General features: G+C 37.0%; 1 protein-coding gene across 2 annotated transcripts in view; it reads left to right on the top strand.

Annotated features, from left to right (window-relative positions):
* Window positions 1-16,955, top strand: part of LOC122829876 (MORN repeat-containing protein 4-like) — a 32,353-nt gene extending 15,398 nt beyond the window's left edge. Inside the window, exons 5-6 of one of the 2 annotated variants that reach the window (XR_006370447.1) lie at window positions 2,258-2,455; window positions 16,883-16,955. Coding sequence is in view for 1 of the 2 variants with exons in the window: in XM_044114772.1 (XP_043970707.1) it covers window positions 2,258-2,403 (146 nt within the window). In the remaining variant the exon portion in view is untranslated. Of the gene's footprint in view, window positions 1-2,257; window positions 2,549-16,882 lie in introns of those variants that run through there. The other variant, XM_044114772.1, reaches the window with a different exon arrangement.
* Window positions 16,956-21,860: the final 4,905 nt, after the last annotated feature.

The following is a 21,860-nucleotide window of genomic DNA, read 5'->3' as shown; positions in this document are numbered from 1 at the left end:
AAACAGAAACGTCTCATGGAATAGACAGTGGAGGAAATAGTAAAAATAACTTTTTGATAATACTGTCAGATTTGTTTTTTGTTTTGAAATTTATTGAGAGTAATATAAATAAATTTTTATCTTCATAGAAAGTTTTTCACTATAGATGATTCGATAAATGCCCATCCCGACTGAGTACCAGTGAGTTACCAGAGCAAAAACAAAATTTTATTAATTTAATAAGAATGATCAATTATTTAGTATTTAAATCCCCAGATGGAGCAAAATATAAAGTTAAGTGAACATTTTGGTATTAAGGACGAAAATGACAATAATTCATATAACAAAAAATAAAACCAGGTATAATAAATAATTTTCCAAATCATTTTCTTTTGATAAAAAAACTTATGAAACTTTAACAAAACTGCAGATGGGTGTCTGAGTCTGGTGGATCTTTGGATAAAACACATTTTTTGTTTTTCCATTCAGTGGGTAGAAAATCCAGAAAGTTTTCTCAAGAAAGAGTAGAAATATTTTATAATAAAATTACTGAGGTAAAGGTAAAACATACTACCTAGTAAAAATACTCCTAAAAGTATATTTTTCTTAAAAAAGTTATTCAAATAAATGTAACTAGTTACAAGCCAAGTATGTGAACAACTTCTCTGATACTTTTGTTCCAGTTTGCGGGTAACATTATACATTTTAAAAATAGATAAAAAATTTAAAATAAAAAATAAAAAAAATTGAGCAACCTCGATTTGTTTTTAATGCACAACCTGAATCCATGTACAAACAGAGTTGTTATTTTAATTGTGAATTTACATCAACAAGCAGACATTATTTTGTGTGTTTTGAAGATTGAAATGTGCTAATTATCTGGTCTGAAACTCCTGGATGTCTGGGCTCAAAGTCACTGGAGGTAATCAACACGTTTTTATTTGAATGCTGCTGCTGCTGCTGCTGCTGGCGAAGGCGGATCAACGTGTCACTGTGACAACAGACTTATATCTGTGCTTGTAAAAATAGAGATGGCGCATTAGCATTCCCTCCATTTTCTGACAGGTGAGAACCAGACAAACGGGTTGAAACCAGGAGCTTTACTTCTTCTACCTGTTGTGAATTTCTAGTTAGAGTCTGAAATATCACAACAAAGCAAACAAAGGAGAAATGCTTTTAGCCAAAACTGTTGCGTTAAGGAATGCATGGCCACCTTGCAAAGCAGAGTCTGTCTGCAGCTTCAAAAATACAAATCCTGGTTTTGAGTTTATTGAACGAAGAACAAGCAAAGTTATACACAAAAGAAATACATTTAAAACAACAGCAAACAGAAGAACAGTAGTAAAGTATGTTTCCACGTTCAAATGAGTTACGTTTATTTTCTGTCCACAAAAATCTGATTGCTCCTTTATTCAAATAATCTGTTCTTTTTCTGTCAGATTATACAACTTTACGTCTTTAGTCCAAGTGATTGAATAAGAGAATCCAACCTGTCCCTTCTTGGGTTTGTGTTTTCACTGAACTGCTGTGTTTATTTAAGTAATTAATATACTTTCATAACTTACCAAGTTTCAGGAAACTTGACATGAAACGTCTAATAGTCTAAACAGACTGATTTTTCTACCAAAATGTGGTTTTGATTTATTTTATCTAAACTCACCTTTCAGCATCAGAGCGCTGTGGGTTTTCTGCTACTGATTTTTCTTATTTTGTATTGGTATTTATTTTATCTTGGACTAAACAGTTCCTGGGTAGGATTGTTTCATTAACGGTCAAAGACTGATTTTACATAATGAAGCTGTTAATTTTATTTTCCCTTTGACCTTTTGAGAATTAGGAATGACAAGAGAGTGGAAAACTAATTTTGATTTTTTTTTTCTCCAAATTCTGACTTCATTCCTAAAAATTTCTTTACTTTTTTCTCAGATTTGTACGTCAGAGTTGTGACTTTTCTCCCCCCCCCAATCTCAGAGTTTTCCTCAAAATTCTAATTTTGATCTCAAAATTCTGACCGCTCTCTCAGATTTGTAACTTTAATCTCAAAATTTTGACTTCTGAGGAAAAAAGAAAATAATTCTGAAAATAAATAATTATTTTTTCCCCACCGGCCCTAGTCGTCTTCCGTAAATCAGAGCATGCAGCCGTGTAGTAAACAACGTTCCTGCGTCGTCGGCCATGTTCTTTATCGAGTAAAACTCTACTGGTCAGAGTGAGATAGAGAGAAAATGTGACTCAACTGAGACCCGGTTTGTGACCCGTTTGGTTTTCTCTCCTGCAGGCCTGCTGACCTTCGTGGACGGCGGACGAGGCGTCAGCCACGAGGGCCTGTTTGAAACCAACCAGCTGAAGAGAAGAGAGAGCAGCCATGCAGCTGTTCAGAGAGCGCAGGCAGCGTCGGCCAAAGCCAGAGCTCTGGCCTCGTGACGTGGACCGGACGACCCACACCGAGCCCTGGTACCGGGGTCATCCTCCTCCCGTCAGTCTGACCTCCTCAATACGTTTCTAATGCTCCTTTGTTTCATCGTGTCCAGCTTCTGCAAACGATTCTGGGATAAAATGTCCAACTTTATCTTCTGGTTCGTTTGAACTGTCGGGTCTGTGACCTGCAGAGTTCTCTGGAATAATCAGGCCGGTAAAATCTGCTCACACAGCCACCGACTCAGGATCAGTACCGCCGAACACACACTGTTCAACACACTGCTAGGTCCTAAATTGCATCCAGTGTTTGATTTAAAAAAAGAAAAAACAAACCTGAATTTTCAGGTAATCCTGACAACAAGCAGGTTCACACTGGGCTTCATTTAAAAGTTCAACCAAACGACGGATCAAACTTTGGTGACGTAAATTCTGATTCACCTCACACCCCGATACTTTATGATTAGCTTTTTTATTATTATTCAAGTGTTTTCCATGCAAAGTATCACAAGTTAAGGTTCGTAGTGTTGAGCTATAAACAAGACAGAAGCTGTGGCTCTCACATGGCTTCATCTGTAAATTATAATTTCCTATCATTTCTTAAGCAATCAGATCTTTAGGGTCTTACTATAATTATTATCAACTACTTTAATCCTTTAGAGAGAATAGCAGAGGTTAAATAATATTTCAAAATGTAACATTTTCCTCACTTGTGAGTGAAGTCACTGACAACATTGGGAACCCAGAAGGAATGGTCTAATTTAGATATTTTCTTACAAATGCAAGCCAGTGTTTAATATTTAAGTCGCAATGAGTTTGCATATCTAAAACTGATGTTAACAAGTCCAGTTTTCTCTATCCAGGTTAACCCTATAATCACTCATATTTCATCCACATGGATTCCAAAACATTTACATGAACATAACATTCAGATTTTCATAAGGAAATGTTCAGAAAATTCGAGTGTGACGAGTGAATGTTTTTATGTCGACTATAAAAGATTGAATCCTGAAAACTGATTCAAAAACGGCTTTATAAACTTGAAGGTCATGAAAACTTAAACATCCAGGATTTTATAACAGATTTTGACTTTTGACCCAGGAATTAACTTTGGTGTGCTCGCCAAATTAAAAACTGAAATCACTGAAGAGTGATGTCACTGAACAGTCATCTTCAGCGACAATCAGTTTTATTTATATAATGTGACCCTTTTATGTTCGTCTCAGGTTCAGTTCACCACAGACACATTCGGGTTCACCGTTTTTATTCTGAGAGAAAATCAAGTTGGTGTTTAGCATCTTCTGCCCTTACACACTAAATAAAATATAATAACCCTAAACTAGAGCAATGGCTCCAAGTGAGCAGTTAGCAGCAGCTAACATTTATGAAATTGAACATAGCTAAAATGGACAACATTAGTAATAACAGTTAAAAACATAAAACATAGCAAAATTACTCATGAAACTCTGTATGTTATTAAATTGTTTAAAATATACGTTAAAATATAATACTTGTACAGAAAACACAGAACTGATTCCAATACAAACCACAGTTACCGACGGCAACAGAGAAAGGGGGAGGAGCTGCCGGTTACTGGTCGCCATGGTAACCACCAGCAGAACTTAAAGCACCAATAAATGTCTGAAGAAACAACTTATTGACTAAGCAAATTAAATTCAAAGAATAAACAAACTTCACATGATATAGTTAAATAAAACCCTGTTACACGGCACCTTTCAGCAACAAGGCAGGTCAAAGGGCTCTACATCATAAAAATACAAAGTCACAGAAGACAGTCAACGATTGAGACATTGCATTTTGTCAAGTACTGTCGCTACACATCAGAGTGGTGGTTAGAGTTTCATTTAGTCAGATTAAGGCTCAATCCAGTTCATTGTAGTCCAGTTAATTCAGATTAATTCCCAGTCCAGTTTAAAATCAAACCCACATTTTCCATTGAATGTTTAGTGATACAAATTAAAATCTAAAATGTTTCAGCAAGGAAAAATTCTCATTTAAACTACTTTTACTAACATAGTTGAACAACTACATTCCTCATAACAGTGAATATTACAAAACTATCTAACCTGAATATAGCGCAGCTGTTCATTACAGCATAATCAGGTCACTTTTCCCTTCAACTTGAACCAAACTGAAGCCCAGTGTGAACTCACGCAAACATGTCGATTATCAAATCACCATTCGAGTCTCTGCCTTCCCTTTAAAAAGCAGATTTCTTTTAATGCCTGGCCTTCTCTGGCCTCTGAGTGGAAAACCAGTTTAGGTTAGATGTTCTTATCACTCAGTGCCATTTCAGCCCAGCAGGAGCGGCCTGCTCAGTGCCAAGTGAATTTGGGAGAGTGGAAGATGGGGTTGGCTCTTGGACAATGGAAGCTGCCACGTTGTGCAGGCTTTCAGTAATGAGTGCAATTTCTGTGTTGGAGGTGCAATTTGATAATAGTGTGCAATTTCTGTCTGAGAGCAAGTTTTTCCTCCCACCAGCCTTTAAATTCAGAGGATGATGAGCCGACTGTTTTAGCGCTGAAGAGAGCGAGGTTCATCTGTGGGTCAGTGGAAGAGTTTATTCTGCAAAATTAGGAGTGGTTTCACATAAACTGCGTTTGGTAAAGAGCGTCCTCTCGCCTTGATGTCAATGTTAATTAAACCAGAGGAAACTGTGCGATTCTAAATGAAATGTTTCACCCAGTCAGTTCTTAAGCAGAGCCAACCTGCTTTGTTATGTTTTTCTACTCAGTTTTATATACCAGTAGGGCGATTTTTAAAAGAATTGGTGTTGGAATGTTTAATGTGTGTGCACACTGTAGTTCTGATCCATCACTAAAAGATAATCCTCACTTTATACATTTAAAGCTGCAGTATAGAACTTCTATTAAAAAAAAAAGTTTTATAAATATTTGTTTAAACTGTCACCATGTTGTGATAGTTTGCTACGAGACAGATAATCTGTGAAAATATTAATGTCCTCCACCTCATCCCTGAGTTAATATTGATTTCTGAAGAGATGCACCACCTCTGACAAAGACCAGCCAATCAGAGCCAGGAGGAGGGGCTTAGCACTGTCAATCAAATTTGTGTACTTGCTGCTAAGTGTGCTGAGAAACAACTTACTGCTACAGGAAAACATTTATCCACTGTCATCTGTGGCTACGCTAACTAGATAGATAAAAGGAGGATTAGCAGCGCCACACAGAGGGTTGATTGACAACGCTAAGACCCTCCTCCTGACCCTGATTGGTTGTTTTTAGTTAGCACTGGGAGAAGGCAGAGAAACTTGATTTTTTTTTTTTCAGATTATCCATCTCATACCAACGTTTCTGAAAAAAAATATACTTTTTAAATATTTATTCAAACTGTCATCGTGCTGTGACAACGTAATATCTGTGAACAGACCGACCTCCTCCACCTCCTTCCTGAGATTGTATTGCCTTTTGAAGAAATGCACCACCCTCAACCAAAAACAACCAATCAGAGCCAGGAGGAGGTTCTTAGCACTGTCAATCAAGCTCATGTAGTTGCTGCTAAATGTGCTAATGGCTGAGAAAAAACTTACAGTTACAGGAAAATGTTTATCCACCGTCAACTGTATTAACCAACTAGGTGAAGGGAGGATTAGTAGCGCCACACAGAGGGTGATTGACAGAGCTAAAACCCACCTCCTGGCTCTGATTGGTTGTTTCTAGTTGGGACTGGGAGAAGGCAGAGAAGCTTGATTTTTTTCTTTCCAGATTGTCTCATACCACACTGTCACAACATAGTGAGAGTTTAAAAAAATATATAAAAAATATATTTTTATGACAGTTATGTACTGTAGCTTTAAGGCTTGTAGAAATGGACCAACATGTTTCACTTGTGCGTTGTGCCGGCTGATAGCCGCCGTCTGTCCACATAGTAAGACTGTAGATGTGCCATATCTGTGTCCGTTTTGTCTGGTAGTCTGGGGTTTGGTGGCTAGTTGGTAAATGTATTTAATTTTCCGTTATCTGAATTTCTCAGAGTATGATTAATTTAGGATTTGGATTTTGTTCTCTTTGCAAACCAATTTGGCCAAAGGAGAGAGAAAAAAAAGGCAAAGCAAAAGTGATGGAGAATAGTCACAGCTTTTAATTGGCTCTGGGATTTTTAACTGGAAATGTCAACTCACCTTACTTCTGCCTTTCGGTGGTTTTAGCAAAAGAATATCTGAATTAATCATTCAGTCTGGAACACCGGTGGGTTTCTGCTGTCTTGTGTCTGCGGTTTATTTTGTCCTGAAAATAACTGATTCCTTTTATTTGTAGGAAATAATGAGGATCACAAATCCCTTTAAAAAGCACCTTCAAACCTCAACTTGAAAAGTTGCCATTAGATATTAAAATGAATGACTGTCAGTATTATCATAATTGTTTGCTACCGTTTCCACTGAACTTGTTGTTTAATAGCAATGTCAGGAATTTAAAGATTCCTCATTTTCTTAGAGGTTATTATATTCTGAGATAAATCACTAAAACTGAAAAGTATAAAAAACAAAAACAAAACAAAAAAAACACATTATAATGTCTTCAATTTCACTTTGGTTCACATCCTAATAAATAACTAGATAACATATTTAAGCTCACAGGGACATCACACTAAAATCATCCATATAAAACTATAATAATTAAAAAAGAAAAGCTTTTTAGTGGTGTGTTTGCTGTGGTTTCCAAATTCCAGGTCAGAAGTGAATAGATTGGGATAAATTTCTTCTTCAAGTTGGAAATCTGACTTTGGGAAATTTCTCATCAACTCTGACCTCAAAATCCAATATGGCTGCTGCATCTACGATGAGGTGAAAAAGTATTTCTCCCCTTACAGCTTTCAGCAGCAACTGCAACATGTAACTTTCATAAATTACAAACAAACTTGTAAGAATTTTATATGTAAATTCATCAAGCATCTACATATAAAAACTTTTTAAATTGTTTGACAGATACTGTTAAGTAATTGTCATAACTGGTAATAAGTGTTTTATTCAACCAAATGGACTGTTTAATGCCATTTCCATAGGCCTTAAGTACAGACTTTGACTAGGCCTTGTCCAAATGTTTGTTAGATTTTTTAAAGCCAGTCAGAGGTGGACTTGGTGGTTTGCTTTGGATCACGAGCGTTTCCATTGACCATATAATTGTGCAAATTGGAGAAATGAAAATAAATCTCAAAATGGAAAAATGTCGCTTCGAGAAAATTCACTTTTTTTCCGGTTAGACGTTTTTGAGCTACGATGAGTTTTTCACTTGAATCAAAATTACGGTATTTGCAAAACTGCAATGGAAACTTTTTTCCACATCCCACAAGTCACGTGATCAACCGCCGGATGTTACTACTGGCAGAAAAGACGAAGAAGACAACAGGAAGCGGTCGGAGGATGTTTTTGTAATGGCATTGTGCTAAACGTATTCAGGTGGGATTTTAATCGTGTCTATTATTTAACGGAAACACAGAAATTACAAAATTGTGTTTTTTCAACATAGTGGGAACATTTGTAATGAAAACGCAGCTCCCAAAGTGTGCAAAGCAAGGTTTCCTCAACCACCACCATGTTTGGCCGATAAAAATCTTTTTCAGAAATCCTGACCTACTGTGCCATATTTTCTCCATTCATGTATAATAGCTAACATTTGCTTCAAAGCCTTATAAATGGACCTGTAAGCCTTTCTAGATGTCAGTGAATTTGTTCCTTGTTTAATTTCTTTAGATCTGAGGATCATGTGTTGCTTCTGCCTACTTTATTATGTCAGTCATGTTTTGTTTTAGTGATTTCTTTATTCTGCAGGATGATAACAGTTTATCTGTAATTTAACAAGTGGGGCAATTATATTTTCACATAAGTCTGTGTTTTGTGTTTACTCAGGTTATTTTGTTATTAAAATGTATTTGATGGTTTCAAACATTTCAATGTGACAAAAAAAGTGAAAACAAAAGAAACCTGTAAGGTGAAAATACTTTTTTTACAGCAATGTGCACAACAACATGGTGAAAGCTGCATTAATAAACTGTTCATTTACACTTTGATGGCTGGTATCTCATTAAATCAGTCACACACGTAGTGCTACGCACATCTATTTGTGAACATGTTCCTTTAGGCTGCCGTCACACCGTTTCCTTTCATTCCTTATAAGCTCACATGTTGAAAAAAATAAATAAATAAATAAACTTTTTACAAAAGACATAAAGAGGAGGAAATGAGGAACAAGTCCTATTTTTGAACTATATGTTATATGTAGATTTGGTTACCGGTTTCAGACAGTGCATGTGGATTGGGATTATAAATTGACAGTGTGGCAATAAATCAGGAAAAAAAGTGTTGGCTTTGCTGAATTAGTTTTTTTATATACAGCTCTGGTAAAAAATAAATAAATAAATAAATAAATAAATAAAAAACTGCACTGAGCCTCATTGAAAACTTCCTGGTTTTTCCACCAAATATTGATTTCTGAACTCTTCCTGAGTTAAAACATTAATATTATTATTTCTAAAAGAACATGAACTTGTTTTCTTTGCATTATTTCAGGTCTGAAAGCACTGCATCTTTTTTTTTTTTTTTTGACCATTTCTCATTTTCTGCTAATAAATAAATTTTTGCTTGTAACTTCAGAGACATGTCGTCAGTAGTTCATAGAATAAAAAGAACAATGTTCATTTTACTCAAATATAGACCTATAAAAAGTAAAAATCAGAGAAACTGATTATTTTAAGTGGTCTCTTAATTTTTTCCAGAGCTGTATATTTAATAAACAATTGGAAATTAAAATGTAATTCATAATAAGTACTACAGAGCGGTTGGATAATTATTAGCTGAATTAATAAATTACTAAGCTTGGGTTAGCTACAGATCAAACGATTAAAAATAAACGAGGAAGATATGAAACTGCTCAAATTATCAGCTTTTTTACAATTTGTATATAATTAACAAATAAACACCGTTTCTAACTTAAAGCTGGAACACACTTAACTCAGGAGTTTTTTCACACCATAAACATCTCCTAATCCAAGAAAGATTTACTTGAAATTCTTATTCAATGATGTAACAACAACAAATTATAGAGATTTATTTCCATAAAGCTGCATAACGTCCATCATTCATACATTAAGAGTTATGCATTACTTGATGAAAAATGTTTACAAACCACCAAACTTTACACTTAGCCTAAAGAACCAACATTTTTGAAGTGCAGCGTTTTGCTTTCTGGTGCCATTTTTTCCCTAACCGTTGCTACACACATGGATTAGGAATAAAACTCGAGTTTATCAGATGATTATCTGAGCTTAGCTCTGTGTGAAATGTTATCCAGACACAGCAGGGCCAGCTTTCCGGCTGCTTCCTGCCTCCATGCCTGGAGGTGAGACTGCTATTGATCTTCCCATGGAGATTATAGTCTCACCCCGGGTCAGATTAGTGGATATATATTCACTCCAGCAATGGTTTACAATTTAATACTACAGACTGTCTGTTCCAGATCCTCCTACGTGCAGATGCTGTGGTCATTTGACTCTGGACAAGATAACTCTAAAATGTCAAGTAAATGGAGAAATGGAGACTAAATGTATATTATTATCTTGTAAGCAGAAAAACAAAAATAAAACAAACTTCAGGTGATGATTTTCTTTGTAAAAGCCCTCAAACCGTGTTTTAACATTCTTGTCTATTTAAAGGTGGTCTTCCCTGTACAGGCTAGGATATGCAAAAGGTTGGGCTTTGCTTGCGTTGCTAGGTAACGGGCTGGGCTTTTCTGGGGTTGCTAGGCAACGGGCTGGGCTTGCTGATTTGTAATGTTACATTCCAAAGGTTTTCGAAACGGCTCATTCTCCACATATCAAAAAACATTTTTGAACTTATTGTCAAAAAAGCATTTTCAAAAAACCAACAAAAAAACAAAAAAAAACACTTGGGTTGTTTTTGGAAGCAGTAGAAACCCAAATGGAAGTATAAAAATGAGCAAAATATTATTATTTTCATAATAGAGTCCGTTTAATGCAACTTTTGCTCTCACTTTTTAATAATTTCACACTTTTCGCTCCCATCAGGTTATCAGCCGACCCCAACACACACACACCCACGCACACACACAAATTATGTTCAGTCAATGTGAGCAATACAAATCAAACAAAACCATTTTCTGTTCTCAAAAAGCTTTTTGTAACAGATCCTTGTCATCTTAACCAACCCTGAACGGAGAAACGACACAAAGCAAGTTAAACGAGCACCTGAACAACCTTTTGACTATTTCGAATACTGCCTCTTTCATTAGCAGTTTAAGTGTCAGTGCTTGTTTGTTAAAGAAAACTGTATTTTTGAGTTGTGCAAAGGAAATGAAAAGAAATGAAGTGTTGCAGGTGAGCAGCAGATAACCCTCCTGTCACTTTGGTAAAGAATGCAGCTTTGTAAGTCGTAACAACTGACTCACCAGGCGCTCCAATTCCTGTACAACGTGCATCTCAATGAGATTCAGGTATAATGTACAGATGAAACACAATGAATAATAACGGTTCAACATTTTCTAGATGTTGGATTTTGCTAGTGAAAGGCTAAATATGTAGAGACTGACGTTCTAAAAGTCACATCTGGTCAAACAGAAAGGCTGTAATTTACATTCGTTATTAATTAAATTCCTTTCAGTTTTGTTAATGTCATATTTTTTAACATCAGTTTGTTTTGTCAATGTATTTTGACCAATATTTATCATTTGTTTACGGTGCTTCTCCAAGTTAAACTTCATCAGGTCTAAAAATCTGATTTTTTTTTCGCGTTTATTAAAGGGGCAGCATGATGTAAGATTTACAACATGTTGTATGATGTTACTCCCTCTTCAGAAACAAACCTGATTTGTTGCCATAATTATTTTATGCATGTTTGATAAATTCTTTAATCCCCCATGGCAACCACCCAGCTGTCCATTTGTTCCACTCAGCTCCTTCAGACTAGCCAGCAGCAATTAGCAAACACCTGGTGGAACCGTGCAGGTAAACATGTCGTTGTATGAGCTACTTTTTAGAGAAACGCTAATAAACATGTTGTCAAAGGGTTAATAGAAGAGAGATGTTTCAGAAAAAGTGGGAGTTTTTAAAGAGACCGAGACAATTTCCAGGCGTAAAATTTCTTTCAAGTCATATTTGATACAACATTTTTATAACAACTGAAGGTAAAAGTCAGCTGATTGTGCTATAAATGGGACTAGGAAAATACATACGCCCCTTTAAAAATACGAGGGGGAAACAGTTGTAATGGTTTGATCAGCCAGGACTTTTACAACTTTAATTAAATACGATTTTGCTGGAACAAGTCAAAATACTGTTTGAACAAATAAACCAATGAGCTAAATTTCAGTAGCTAGAAACCAGATAATGTAGGACCATTTCTTGATACTTTGAAAAAAAAAAAAACAGGCCTTCTACCTTTTGAGAGATATTTCAAATGTGAAAAACCTTTCTGCAACAACACAGTTTATCTTTTCTTGTTTCTCACAACGAATACGCCGCAAAATGTGGCTTGATCGTGACAGCGTTTGTCGCTTTAAAAACAAGATTGAAATCGACAGGATCGAGAATAAATAACAAGCGTGAAACTGAAGCAGCAGTTTGTATTGTTTCGCCATCTCGTCTCGGAGACATGAAACTGAAACATCGGAACAATGAAAGGTACACACACACACGCGGGAGGCTACAGACACACACACACACACAGACATATGGAGGGATTCTGAACTCTGATCACACTTCTCCGCAGGTCTAACGATTATTTGTAGAGCTCTGCTGTCAGATTCCCACCTCCCCTCCCCCCACCGCCATCACTAAAATAGCTTTAAGGTGTGTTTAGGTTGGACTTTAACCCCACCGCCTGTTTGTCGCCTTGGCAACCGTCCAGAGTTCCCTTAATTTGTATTATCTCAATCCCAAGTGCTGCAAGCAGTTTTGCCTGTTTGCCCCTAATCATAGAGTCTGTTGCCATGGAAAAGTATTTAAATATGCTCCACAGATCATCTTTACCTAACACATCACAAGTGGCAGATGTGCAATCGTGTCTTATGTGTATTTTCGTTCCTTCAATAAAAGTGAATTTCATCCTCCACCAACTTCACGGTTCATATGTTACTTATCCTCCCCCCCCTTATTTCGTTTCCCAAACATACGAGTTGCTGTTCCTCCTCATCTTTTATTCTGTCCCAGTGATTCCTTCAGGAATATTTCTGTTTTATGCATTCCTTAAAGAGAGAAGGCTTTGTCTCTTATCTTATCAGTGGAGCTTGGTGGCTCCCAAAAGCTTTGGCCATGTTTGGAGAGGAAGTGAGCGCGGCATACTGATAAGAGAGGCCTGGCGCAGCGGGGATGCACGCTGTCACCGCACAAAGAAATACAATCTGGCTGTACGAAGAGGGGGATGGAGAAAAGGAAAGAAACAGAAAACACACACCCATGTGAAGAGTTTGTCTGCTTTTAATTGCTCTGGGTTCTCGGCGCTCACAACGGCACATTTGGGAGTTTGCGTGTGGATGTGTGTGTATTTGGGTGAAAAACATGCATGCATGAGCAGCGTTGGGGGAGGTATATAATAGGTGTATTCATCTGTAAAATAAAATTTTCAGCAGCTCTTACTTTCTCTTACTGCAGCCTAAAGATGGGGAGATTGGATGCAAACATTGCTTGACGCCAGCTGCTTCTTATTAAAACTTATACATCAAGCTCTTCTTCTAAGAGCAGCTGGAAACCGAGTCCGCCGCGCGATGCGACCAGAACGGGAAGATAACTTCGCTTTTTGGCATAAATAGTCAGCTTTGAAGATGTATAGGAAGCGCTTCTGTCACCTCAGGGGAAAACAGCAAAATACCGTCCGTCTAAATCAGATGTGCAAGTTGGTCCTTATCAGTGAGACGAAGCTTGGGAATTAGCAATGAGGTGTAACATTTTGTAAATAAAACCAATAAATAAATTGTGTTTTCTGAAAATATTAAATAGAACTTAGTTTTAGGTTTTTACACTGTCCAACTTAGCCGGATTTAAAAGAAAGCAAAGCGAGCAAAACAGAATATTGTTTGTTCATGTATTCTTCATAGTATGTTTTTATTTTTTAATACTTATGCATGCATTTACAGTAATATCTCCAACTAAACACTTCACTCACTAAACCTGATAACGTTTCAGTTCTGACATTTTGTAGGGCTGCAGCTAATGATTAATCGAGTTAATCGAACATTCCATCGATTAATCGAGTTAATCGAACATTCCATCGATTAATCGAGTTAATCGAACATTCCATCGATTAATCGAGTTAATCGAACATTCCATCGATTAATCAAGTTAATCAAACATTCCATCGATTATTCTGACGATTAGTCAAGTTAATCAAACATTCCATCGATTATTCTGACGATTAGTCAAATTAATAGAACATTCCATCGATTATTCCAATGATTAATCAAGTATTCCATTGATTAATCGAATAATTGGATAAAGAAACTGGTACATTCTGCTGATTTAGCTAATAATTTCTTAATATTGATTTTAAAATAACGTCTATTCCCAATTGGTGATTTCCCCCCCCATTTATAACATGAAAAAATATCTTTTTATAAGTGAATATATTTTGGCTTTTCTCCCAAACACAAACAGAAACTCTTGGCCACTGACGTCTGCACACATTCAGCTGAAATGTAACTTTCTTAGCCTCTAAGCAGCTAATAACTTCTGGACGCATTCATGTTTCTTTCTACGTCATTTGAAGACAAAAATATATATATTTTTTTGCCATTCTTTGTAAGATTTTACATAATTAAACCCCTGGATCTCCATGGAAATGTGAGTGACCAAAAGGAGAGCTGGGATAATTAGCATGGTCACATTATTGAGACTAAATGTGCAGAAAGAATCTCATCTCGGGGGTAACAGTGATTAGGACTTCTCAGTTAGATGTGAATAAATTCAGGCATGTTTCTTCATCTGTGTTTTTTTCCCAGTTAAATACAATATTTTAGATAAAATAAGTCATGCAGCTTAGGCAACCCTTCCCCCATCACCACCTTAAGCCTACATGGGATAAAATGAGTCCAGAGATTGAATGAATTAACATTAACCATGAAGTATTGTGAAGGGAATCCTTAAAATTTCACAACAGTCTGATCCATATAATCATTCTGTTCCCTGCATGATGAAGTCCAGACATTATTACAGTCTTCCCTCAGGCTAGTCATCACGGCACATCTTGATTTTAAGACCAGCACACATTAATTTTATGGCTTTATTCTTAAATTTAACATTCTGCCACCTCCTCCCTGCACATCCTCCAGGCATTAAAAAAGGGGAGCAGAGACAAACTGAAGGGGATGGAGCCGCATGTAGAGCAGAGAAACGCTTCGAAACCAGAACTGGAAATGGCAGAGGTCGGGGTACTGGGGATTGACTTTGTTCCAGTCAAAAGAGACAAAAGAAAAAACAAATAAAATCAAAACAGACACTTAGACTTCCTTTCAGATCAATCTGTTGATCAGAAATGATTCCAGCAGCCGATGAGGCCATTTTGCATTTCATTTTCAATTCAGAAATTAAATTTTCAGACAGAAAGACTGAAAATAGGCAGAACTGAGCAAACTAAATTTAAGCTTGTCAAACTTTAATTATGTTTGTTTAGCATAGTAACATAATAAACTTAATACATTACTTTGATAAACATAATTATTCAAGTAAATATATGTTACATATTTGTAACAAATTACGTTTTTACACCAGTTTTCATTTTTCAGTGCGTTCTGGCTGAATTTCTATGGCAGAAATGAACAGAAAATAAGAATAATTAATTTAACTATGTTGGCAAAAATAACGCAGCAGTTTTAAGACAGACTGTAAAAACAATGTTCTTGCACAGAAATTCAGTAACAGGCCTTTGGATTTATGCTTCAACCTCCGTTTCACAAACATGTTTCTGTTTTGACTAAATAACACCAGTATTTCTGATCTTCGATGAGGGCATTAGGACAGAGGGGAAGTTATTTTCTTCATAGATTATCAACCCACTTGGAGACAAATTTGATTTGTGAAATGGGAAATAAAATGTTCATAAACAAAATGGATTTGACTTGGCTCTACTGAGCATTGTGATGTAACAGAGTTTTCAGAAACAAACCAAATGTCCTGGGTGTGTTTACATAGTTGGACCAATAAAGCAGACATTCTGGTATTCAGATGAAAGTTTTCAGCTAAAGACCAAATTAAAGTCTAAATTCATCCTGAAATTTGAGAATTCAATGCTCTCCAACAAGCTTTTTGGACAAATATGGTGGTGTTGCTACAGTAAAAGTCAGTGAGCAGCTGAATGTGCCGACCTCGCTGAATTATTGACACATGTAATTACAAACAGGAATCCAGATGAGGCGTCTTGCTAGCAGCTTCTCCTCTTTGTTTTCAGCGTTTCTCCATATTTATGAGTGAAACGGCTAATTGGCACAGAAATTAGAAATTATGAATGATTAGAAAATCATTCTCTGAGCTTGTCCAAACCCAGAACTCAAACAGACAACTCTTAGCGGTGGATCACTCGGCTCGTGCGTCGATGAAGACTGCACCTAGCTGCGAGAACTAATGTGATTTGCAGGACACATTAATTTGTGTCCTGCAAATGTGATTTGTCCTGCAAATCACATTTGTGAATAGGGCGTCTTGTCACTTTAAATCCAAATAAGCTGCTGCTGGCCACGCCCCCCAATTCAACCTATCCACTCACAGGTAAAAATGGCTGCAAACAGATGTGCAATTATACAACCATATGTCTTTGACAAGCAGAAGTGGAGCCTCCTGCTCAACTAAAAATAATGCAGCAAATAGTTTGTAAACAAGAAGTCAACAACAAAACGCTCGTCTTTTCCAGCAGCCATTGTACAGTGCATATAGCGGACGTGCTGGAACTCAGCTTGGATTGCAAGGTGACGGCTGGGCGTTGCAGGGGTTGCGAGGTAACAGCCTGCTGATTTGTGACGTTACATTCTGGAGGTTTTTCTGCTCCTTTCCAGACGACAAAGAACATTAACTTACTTTAAAACGCTTGGGCTGCTTTTATAAGCAATAGAGACAAAACAGAAGTATAAACATGTAAAAATGTTCGTTTTGCACAAAAGGCCCTGTTTAAAATCAGCTTCAATTGGAATACTGGAGTTCTATTTGCTAGCCTAAACCAAAGTAGCGCAAAAATGAAATTACTGCTCTGTAACTATTTGAAATGATACGCATGAGAAGTTGAGGTTTGTGCCTGTGAAAAAAAAATGCTTGTATTTGTAGTTCATATTTAATTAGTATGTTTGTAGAAAAACAATTTTGCAAACAGATGTGCAATTTTTCAACCGTATGTCTTTGAAAAGCAAAAGTGGAGCCTGCTGTGTAACCAACAAGAATCATTAAGAGCCTAAAATGTTTTTTGTTTTTGAAAGGGTTAAAATGCTAAAAGTTTGATTCTGCCAATATTTCTGCCCAGTTCTGCCTGAGACCTGGATGTGGGAGTGAAGCTGGGTCGCGGAGAGACGGGTCGCGGAGAGACGGGTCGCGGAGAGACGGGTCACAGGTGTGTGGGGATAATTGTCAAATGAAGGAGGGACGTCCGCAGCGCACAAAGCAGGAAAACCAGACCACAACATATTCAGTTGCGTGTTAATAAATGATGCATGTGGCCGTGTTTCAATAGATAAATTATGATTCCAGTCATGTGCACAAAAACATATTTCACTAACAGCTCAACAGTCTGTGGCGCTGCTTCTTTTTTTCCTTTGGTGAGGATTGTTTCCATTAGTGGTGAGAAGTAAGTAGGTCATGCAGCTGCCTAATTATGCTTAATTTTAGATCTACAACTCCCAATTTAGTTGTTAATCAGGTTGGCACTACCTTTGTCACTTACGTTGGAGTGTGTGTGTGTTGTTTTTTTTACTGTATTTCCCACATCTACGTAATTTTTCTTCCCATTTTGTGTTTCCTCCTGCAGCAGCGAGGCTCAGGGACGGAGAGCAGCAGGAAAACACCAAGCCTGCTAAATATAAAAACCTCATTTATCCTGCGAGAAAAAGTGTTTTCTTGGTACATTTTTATTCATGTTTGTGTCTTAGCCCTTAATAAGAACAAGTTGTGTATCGGGTTATTTCTTTTAAAAAAAACTTGCTTTTTTCTGTTTTCTCTCTCGTCACAGGGCAAGAAAAGATAAACCAACCGACATTTGGCTTTATACTTTTTAGTTTATTCCTTTTATAAACTGTGGAGTAATTATTACTTTAGATCAGCGGTATCAAACTCATTTTCGTTTTTTATTTTGTCAAATCAAACTTTGTGTGTACAGCACATTTCAGCAACAATGCAGTTCAAAGTCACACAAATACAAAGTCATACAACATTACATTTTCTTGTTGTTACACATCAGATTATTGATTCATGTTTCATTTATTATGGTTCAAAATCAACAGGAAGGTTTTTAGTCTGGATTTAAAGCAACTCAGTGTTTCAGCTGTTTTGCAGTTTTCTGGAAGTTTGTTCCAGATTTGTGGTGCATAGAAGGTGAATGTTGCTTCTCCATGTTTGGTTTTGGTTCTGGGGATGCAGAGCAGAGCAGAGCAGACCAGAACCAGAAGACCTGAGAGGTTCTGGAAGGTTGCTATGACAACAGCAGATCTTTAATGTGTTGTGGTGCTCAGCCGTTCAGTGATTTATAAACTAACAGCAGTATTTTAAAGTCTTTTCTCTCAGCGTAGCAACTTTAGAACTGGGTGACGTGCTCTAACTTCCTGGTTTTAGTCAGTACTCCAGCAGCAGCGTTCTGGATATAATGCAGCTAGAGGATTGATTTTATGTGGCAAAAAAAGCCTTCAGTTGTCTTTAGCAGCTTTTATCTGTATTCTGCCAAATTACATTAATGTGAAAAAAATAAGTCATTTAAATTTAAGAACTCATTGAACTACAGGCAGAAAGAATCGAACCCAGAAAACTTCTTGCTGCTACCTACTGTGCCACTGTGCCGCCCTTGCGGAGACATTTATTTATTCATATTTTAACAGAATAAAAGGTATTTTTTATCAAATTTTGCCCTTCATGATCTTTATTTGGCCAGAAATAAAACTCCTGCAGTGGATGAAAAAGTTTGAAAGCTAAATGCCGACAACGCATGGCGAGGATTTTTATAACGGCTGAAACGGCTCCAATTTCAGCGATAGTATCACTTTGATTCATGTTAGCACAAATTTAATCAGTATTTAAACTGCTGTTTGCATCAGACGGTTGTTTAGATTGTGGATTAAACGACCAACTTCACCGTTCCCTAACCAACAGCTTCTCCTTTGCTATTATTCAGTTTTTTTGAATTTCCACATCGATCTCATAAACTCCACATCCAGAATATTATTCCTCATTTGTTTATTTTTCTTTTCATTCCCGTTAATAAAAGAGCCGCCATGCAGGTTTAATGTACCCGAAGTCTGTTTACCCCAATCAACCTCTGGCTTAAACCAACACAAAAAAATTGTTTTTATCTCGATTCCAGGATCTAATTTTTATTGAGAAGCAGAATGTGAATATCAGCCTTTTTGTTTCAAGCAGAACATTTTCTCCTGCTGCTGCGTTCAAGAGTGAAAATATCACAAAGTAAAAGACGAGACCTTGACTGGAGAAAAGGACTATTATAAGTCACTTAAATGAAATTATCTCTGACCAATGAAAAGGTAGAACATTCATCAAAGGAAATTTGTTAACATTTCATTCTAACATTCATGTAAAACATTCTGAAATTAAATATCTTTTTGTGTTCATGGGTCACGATCTTTTCTGCGTAAATTGAGGGATTTAAATCATAGATGGTATAAAAAGAGAAACTCACTTTTTTTCAGTTAGATTACCAAAATTATTTATTTTTTCTGGAGGTGACATTCTGTAAATTAATCCAAAACCTCTGTGTTTACAACTCTACTGCCATCTCAGTTCTTCTGATGCTTTGTCACATAAAGTAATTTCATTTTTCTTTGAAATTTTACAAGGTCGGCCAAGCAAGATAACCCCTCCAGAAACACCAAAAAAAAAACTTAAAGAAAACTTGTTTTCTTCAGTAGTTTGTCTTGTAGGATGTTTGGTTTGTTTCTGCGGTACACAAATCAAAAGGAAGCTTTTTGCTACGGCGAACAAACAAACCTATATTTCACTTTGAACAATGTACTTTATCCTCCTTTAGGCCATTACTGATTTGTTTTGTATCCGTTTAATTTTCAGTGACTTATAGGAAAAAAAACACAAATCCAGACACACCTGCACCTCATTGTGGCTGTCAGGATAAATTTTGCGAGACGATACATTGTCCCGTAGGTTATTGCGATAAGCGATAATATTGTTGTATTGAAGCCATTTTCAAGTAATAATGGCAATAATGTAAGAACACATCCTAAGATCAATAAATATTTAACACTGAACTGGAAGCCATTAAACGTTAAATATCCGAAATAAATAAACAAAATAAAATTAGTTATGAAGTTTTTCTCCTTCACAAAAATGATTAGTTGAGACTAAAGCACCAGATTGAAGACTTTTTTCATCCAGTTTGTAGTAGAAAGACGATAAATTACGCAAATGGAAATGATTGAGCTCATTCTAATTTATCGTGCAATTAATTGATTTATTGTTTATTGCAACAGGCTTAATTGTTGGACAAAATTATTTTTCAAAATTTCTGTTTCCATTAAGTTAATTTATTTTGTAATTTTAATTTGCACAGTTTTTAACAGTTAATGGAAACGCAGCTAGTGACTCCATGTAAGCTACTGCGTTTCCCAACACAGAAAACCGTTTAAACTAATTGGAATAATGAACATAAAGTGCTGATTGACTACTAGGATTAAATGAAATGTTTGTGATTGAATCAAAACAACTTCTTTTTTGTAAAATACAGTGAGAAGACATTTGTTGTTAAATGGTGCTGTATAAATAACCTGAATTTAATTAATGTTTTAAGAGAACTTCTGAACTATAGAGACTCCAAACCGCTTCCTGCTTCTCTAAAGCTCACAGTAATTGTTTTTTACCAGCTTTAGTTCAGCTCCTGCTGCCAGGAGAAAGCGGGACGGACGGCGGTCTGAGTCAGAGAGCGGGCAACCACAGGGAAGGTGGAAGGGAAAACCGAGCTGAGGAAAACCAGGATGGGAGAAATCCTGATCATGTCAGGAGAAACAGATTCATGTGGCGAGAGGGTAAAGACGGGGATCAGCCAACGCTGTCAGCTGATGCAGGGGGATGAAGTGAAGCAGGACGGTTGGGGGTGGGGAGTGTGTGTGTTTGTGGGAATATTTGGACTTGGTATCCTCTGTGTGTGTGTGTGTGTGTGTGTGTGTGTGTGTGTGTGTGTGTGTGTGTGTGTGTGTGTCCACTGCCCTCCTCTCTGTGAGCGCGGGATGCAGGGCAGCTTCTGCTGACTCATTATCTGCTCCCATCAGCAGCAGGGAGAGCGCTCCCCCACCCCACTGTAGGCCCGCCGTAAGCGGAGGCATCACTCGCCCTGCGGGTCCAACATCCTCCGACAGATCAAAGGGATGCCCTTGATGCTGCGCAGTGGGAGGTGGCGCCTCCTAGCGGTCATTTCTACGCCACTGCATCTTCCACAAAGCTGAGAGAAACCAAATGGTTTCATCTTTTTTTATATTTTATTTTTAAACATACCAGTACATAGAATCAAACATGAGGGCGAGGGCAGGTAGCAGGCAGTCAAACTGATGAACATTACAATTTTACAGATGGAGTCACAAAAAATAAACAAAGAGGGAAAACTCTCAGGTGTCTGTCCGAGTGATGTGGAGTCACAAAAACTAACCGTTACGCACCTCTGGCAATAAAATGATCCCATTTTTCCCCAAAGTTTCTCTCCTTTCTCCTTCTTGAGTCATATTGTAAAAGTCAACATTTCCATATTGTGGATCAGGTTCACAAGAACCTTCAGAGTAGGGCTGGGGGATATGAGGAAAATCTGATATCTTGATATATTTTTTGCTATATCACAATATTCTTAAATGAGCTCCAATGTTATTTTAAACTATAGATCTCTTGCAGCATGATGTCACCCATGCACGTTCCCGCCCCCATTTCCCTGCTACACTTAAATGTAAGCTCATATAAAAAGGGATGCAGTGTTTTGCTATGAACTGTCTACACTATGACTAGACAACAAGGTGAGAAATAAGTTTTAACAAAGAAAAAAATTGCAGCACTGGCTAATCTACAGCGATCACTTATTAATAAGAGCAAAATACACATCAAGCCTAAAAACCCAAAACTGTAACGAACTGAATGTTCTGCTCTATGTGGGGGAAATGTTTGAGTGTTTTTGGTGCCGAATCCTGATACATAAAGTTGCGTTGTCGTCAGTTGCTATGGCAACGAGTCTGCGCTTATTGTAAAGCCGACACGAGCGGAAAAAAAGTAGTTTTGAGTTATTTTTCCCA

Source organism: Gambusia affinis, linkage group LG04 (assembly GCF_019740435.1).
Source record: "Gambusia affinis linkage group LG04, SWU_Gaff_1.0, whole genome shotgun sequence".
NCBI lineage: Eukaryota > Metazoa > Chordata > Actinopteri > Cyprinodontiformes > Poeciliidae > Gambusia > Gambusia affinis.
Note: the sequence above shows the minus strand (reverse complement) of the source record. Positions and strands in the feature narration are given on the sequence as shown.